Here is a 5,461-nt window from a genome sequence, read left to right as displayed (position 1 = left end):
TTAACAATTCATTTTACACAACAAATATTGAAAAATGGTACAACAATTACAATGATATTAAAAAGTCAAGCTGCTGATGTATGATTGTAATACGAGATGAGGATCAATTTGAAATTTGAATTATTTCTTTATTACAAACAAATTAAATATGAACTATAATGAAGGACAAATATGATGAGAATTTAATTTGTGGTATAAATATAATTTTTCTCACTTGTTTGAAATAAACATTGTTGATTTAATTAAATATTAATAAATATCTTATTAATTGGAGTCATTTTTTTTTTCTCACCTGAAGACAAAAGAAGCTGTAGGAATGCTACGATTACATGAATTTTAAAAACGTAATTTTAAGTTCATTAACAGCTTTAGAATTTTATAAATCTACTTATTTATTCTCACACATTTTTTTAAGTACGTTTTAATAATTATTTTTTCTAAAAAAAATAAAATAAACCATTAATAACTTTATTAAGCATTTATGAATATGGGTGCGTAATAAACCTATAATAAACGATTAATACCTTTAGATAGCATAAGAGAAATCTGTTATAAAATCAATGAAGTACACAGAGGGAACAAAATACACACGCCTGGTACCAAATTGACACCAAATTTTTCAATAACATCCGTTGTCAAGTATATAAATACAACAACAACATGAAATGTTGATCATGAAACGTTGTCAACATTGCAACAATTCGTTGTACTCAATTTGCTATATCTGGTGGAGACTCTTTCAGTAAGGTTTATATACTACAGATGGCATTGCTGATCTATATTTGTTAAATAAATAACTGACACCATTTAGCCTTTTAAATTTCCCCTCCGTTACGCCCCTATTTCATATTCTACAACACTTAGAAATTTACTTCATTAAAACCTATCAAAACATTTTGAAGTTTCTTTTAATATAGAAAAACACAAAAAATTGCTTTAAAAAATTACCCACAAAATATATTTTTTTCTAATAAAAATTCCAAAACAAACCCAGTTTTCTACAATTCTACGTTTCCTGGCCGTTAACTAAAATGGACTTAAACTTAAACACAGAACGCACCAGAGGTCTTAGTTTAGATGATGATAATTTCAGCAATATTTCACGGATTTCATATGGTCTACACAATTCCCTAAATTCAGCCTGCAATTCCGATTCGGAATGTAGTGGACCCATTTCGGTGCGTGATATGATACAACATTATAATAAGCAGTTTCAAAGGGAAGATTGCAATCAAAGTAATCATAAAATTAAATATAAAATAAATACCGCCAAAAGACCTCATCAATCGCAACATTTATTGGCCGCTACCAAATCATCATATTGTGGTTTAAATAATTATGGCTCTCATATCAACAGTAAGCAATTCACTGACCAATTGGAAAATAAATCATTAATGGTTTTCGATGAACATAATGATCTCACCTCGATCACTTGCTGTAAGAATTGCACAGCATGTATGTGTTGCCAAAATAGAAGCCGTACAAATTCCACAACCAATAAAATGTTGTCGTCTACCTCATTGCAGCCAAATAATGAGAACAATATACCGAAATCCAAAAACAGTGCTAGTGGTACTAATATGACTGCTGGTGGTGGTGTTTGTCTTAGAAGCTCTAACACCAAATGTAATAAAATTAATGCTAAAGATACTCCTCATATTCTTGCGGTTAAGAATTGTACCAATATCAACGATGTAACAGCAACAGCAGCGGATATTAATGCCAGCTATAGCAATAAACCAACGTTATTAAATGATTTCTGCAGCAGTGCAGCAGAACTTAACAAAGACTATACTAACACCACTAAAAGCAATGGTCTCTTTAATAAACATAATTCTCAAGTTGTGGTGATGGAGCAGAATAATAAGCAAAAGAATCGTTTACTGTCAACTGATAGCGTTGAGGAGGCCAAAATTTGTCAACAGCCAACAATTGAAACATCCTATCAAAGTAAGACCACAATTGCAAAGACATCAAGTGGTAAGTTGTATTAAATACAATAACATCATATGTATGAGTACTTACGATACCAGACCCAAACATAAATCAGTTAAAATTACTTAATTCTTTATATTTTGACACACTAATACAAATTGCAGAATAATAAATAAATAAAAAAATATTTAGTTAAAAAAAGTATTAATAAATAAACAATTTGGTTTTGCATTTATATGTTTGTATCTGAATTTAGGTGTGCGCATTATTATTGATATATTCTTTGATCAAGAACGTTGTAGCAATAATGTTAACGATATAGTGGGTAGTAGGGTGGAAACTGATATACCACAAAGTCGCATCTTAAGTGAATTTCAACAACAAACTCTGGCAGCTAATGAAAACTCTAACCCCAAAATGGTTAATACTGCTGATACTAACACTTCTTATCATGATTTGTAAATGTTTGGAATGGAAAGAAGAACCCTTAAAAATGCTGCTGTTGATCTAACATTAATTTGTTTGCTTTCCTCTAAGTAGGTGACTATTTAATGGATTAATATTTTTAAATTTTTAAACATTCATTTTTGGCCTGCTTTTCTGTTAAGAATATATTTGAAAAAAACTATTTGATATTTTTTTATATTTCGTTAGTAGTTTATTGTTGGAATTTTTATATATTTTTTGGATTTAATAAAAACTGTACATTAACAATTTACTTTATTTGGTTTTATAAGTTATAATTTATGTTTAATGGCATTGATTTGTGGACAATTTAACCGGAAAACCCAAAGACCCAGCAAATTACTTAAAATTTTTTTCTCACTCTTTTACAACATAATAGTATACTCACAATTGGGACGAACGAAGAATTTTTCGGAACGAATATTCGTCGTCAGAAATAGAACACACTTAAGTATATGAAAATCTACACAATCATTGCGTATGACGAAATTCGTCGTACGTAACGAACTATGCGATAGGTTTATTTCTATTTACTACGCAGACGAACGACGAATTAATTGGGGAAAATTGTTTTAAAACCAATTCCGGTAGCCCGAATTTGCTGAAATTTGGCGGTTGTGAGTACAGCTAATGACGACAATACAATATTATGTTCGACTATTCGAAATTATATTCAAAAATTCGAAGTTAGGTTCGAAAAATTTTTTATGCTCTTAAAATAATCTCTGGGTCATAAGAACTAAAAATAATATTTTCAAAAATTTGAACTTAAGTTCGAAAAAATTTTAAAGCCATTAAAACCAGTTCTCGTGGCCCGAATTGTCTGAAATTTGGCAGTCTGGAGTACACTTGATGACACTACAATGCTATGTTGGAATATTTTAAATAAAGTTCGAAAATTCGAAGTAATGTTCGAAAAAATTTTGAAGGTGTTAAAATAATCTCAAAATTGGGGATATTCACAAAAATATAATTTTTGTTCTTTCTTACATTTCTAATTACGAAATAATGTTCCAATAAATTTTAAAGCTGTTAAAATTATCTCAAAATCGTGGAGGTTCACAAAAATATAATTTTTGTTTCTTTTTCTTACTTTTTCCAATTTCGAACAAACAAATTTTAAAACGAATTCACAGTACGATGAAACAGAAATTTACTACCGTCTATATAATCACAATACCAGCTTCCAGGCAGAAGTCTGAGCAATAACGCAATGATTAAATTTGATTATATTTATTATAATCCAATTTACGCATTCCATTATTGATCGGACTTCTGTCGTTTTTGATCGGACTTCGGCGTCAATAGCGGTTAACATATTTACCAAAAATCAGAAAGCAATTACGGCGATATCAAGTGATAAGGATAAATCTAAAAGCTTTAACCGAATACTCTAACAGAGGTCAGCTTTACATCATATGGGTATCAGCCCACTAGGGAATAGCTGGCAACGAAAGAGCGAATTTACTTGCTTTAAAGGGGAGGGAGCTCGAGATACATAGTTAACTTGACGAATGCAGAACCATACGACGCATCGGGAGCCAAAATGAAGATATGAAGGAAAGAATTCCCTAAGGCCTCTTGGAATAATGAAACGGTGGTTAGAGCCACAAGATCCTATGGAATGATCCTAACGAGAGCAGGACAAGATGCCTCCATAAAATAACCAAGTCTGAGGTTAGAATAATGGTACGTTTTTTGAGTGGACACACAGGATTACGGCCACAACTATGCATGATTGGATGGGCGGATTCAGACGAATGTAGAGCATGTGGACAGAACCGTATAACTCTGGAGAACTTTCTTTGTTATTGTCAGGCTTTCGTCGAAATTATATCTTAATAACTTGGAAGTTATATTATTCCGGATTCTTAGAAATTTCTTCCAGAAAACATCGGACGATAATACCTTCATTAATCAATATACACATATAAGGTTATTGTTTTTACCAACCAAAATTTTCCATGAAAAGGAGCATAAAACAGTCCCGATAGTGGCCTAGGTGTATTTCCTCCTATCAACCTAAGTAACGTGGCTTAAATTAATCCTTGAGGTTGATACCTCGCAGCTAATATTTATACCCTACTTAAGTGGGGAGGGTATATTGGGTTTGTGCTGATGTTTGTAACGCATAATATTATTCGTCCCACATCTACCTTAAAGTATACCACCAATCGGCTTAGAATTATTTTCTGACTTCGTCTGTCTGTCCGTCCATATAAACTTTGTAATCAAACTATAGGTCACAATTTTAAAGATAATTCAATGAAGTTTGATTTGAGCCGAAGCGTATTGAAAATGGTTAAAGTCGGTCCATTATTTCACCTAGCACTCATACAACTAAACCTCCCCAATAGTGTTAAAATAAATAATATTAAAAATATATTAAAAACATACAGAAAAAGCACATTAAATTGCCGCCTATTTATTAATAATTTCCCTAACAAAATTTAATGGTTTAAATTATAAAACAAAGATTTTAAATTTAATAAGCTTTTTAACAGAATTATAATAAAATTACCATACAAAGGCTTGAAAAAGAAATAACCACTTTTAACACTTGTATAATTAACATTTGACTTTAAAAATTACCAGTAAGAAAAAATCAAGGAACATAAATAAATATATGATTTAACAATTATATATGAGAATTTGTTGTGGTTTATGCAAATATTAAATAAAAAAGGGTTTTGGCACGATTTTCTATTCAATTACCCCAACAACTTTAAAAAGTCAATGGGAAATAAAAACTCTAAAAAAAAAGGCGTAGAAAACTAACAGAGGAATTATGTCTGCTTAATGATAATGACCCTATAATAAAAATTATGTTTTAAGTAAAAATTTTTAACATAAAAATATTATTTGGCTAAAAAGTTGATTTTGAAAATATGATTAGATTTGAGTAGGAAAACATGCATATGTATGTATGTACCTTATGTCGGATGGCAAAAATAAAAAGATTGTTAACTTTAAGAAATATGCAAGCAAATTGTGTGATTAACTCGTGATCTAAATGAAAAATATTACTTTCTAGTTGTCTACCTTTAACCAAAAATCAAAG

At 30.4% G+C, this 5,461-nt stretch overlaps 1 protein-coding gene across 1 annotated transcript; it reads left to right on the top strand.

Moving 5' to 3' along the window:
• Positions 1 to 899: 899 nt before the first annotated feature.
• LOC119600349 lies at positions 900 to 2,653 on the top strand. Its single transcript, XM_037950520.1, has 2 exons — positions 900 to 1,980; positions 2,192 to 2,653. The coding sequence occupies exons 1-2, from the start codon at positions 1,032 to 1,034 to the stop codon at positions 2,395 to 2,397; spliced, it is 1,155 nt and encodes a 384-aa protein (XP_037806448.1). The 5' UTR covers positions 900 to 1,031; the 3' UTR covers positions 2,398 to 2,653.
• The last annotated feature ends 2,808 nt before the right edge of the window (positions 2,654 to 5,461 follow it).

This window comes from Lucilia sericata, unplaced genomic scaffold, assembly GCF_015586225.1.
Source record: "Lucilia sericata isolate MDLA Ls3-8-SP2 unplaced genomic scaffold, ASM1558622v1 Contig000110F_arrow, whole genome shotgun sequence".
NCBI lineage: Eukaryota > Metazoa > Arthropoda > Insecta > Diptera > Calliphoridae > Lucilia > Lucilia sericata.
Note: the sequence above shows the minus strand (reverse complement) of the source record. Positions and strands in the feature narration are given on the sequence as shown.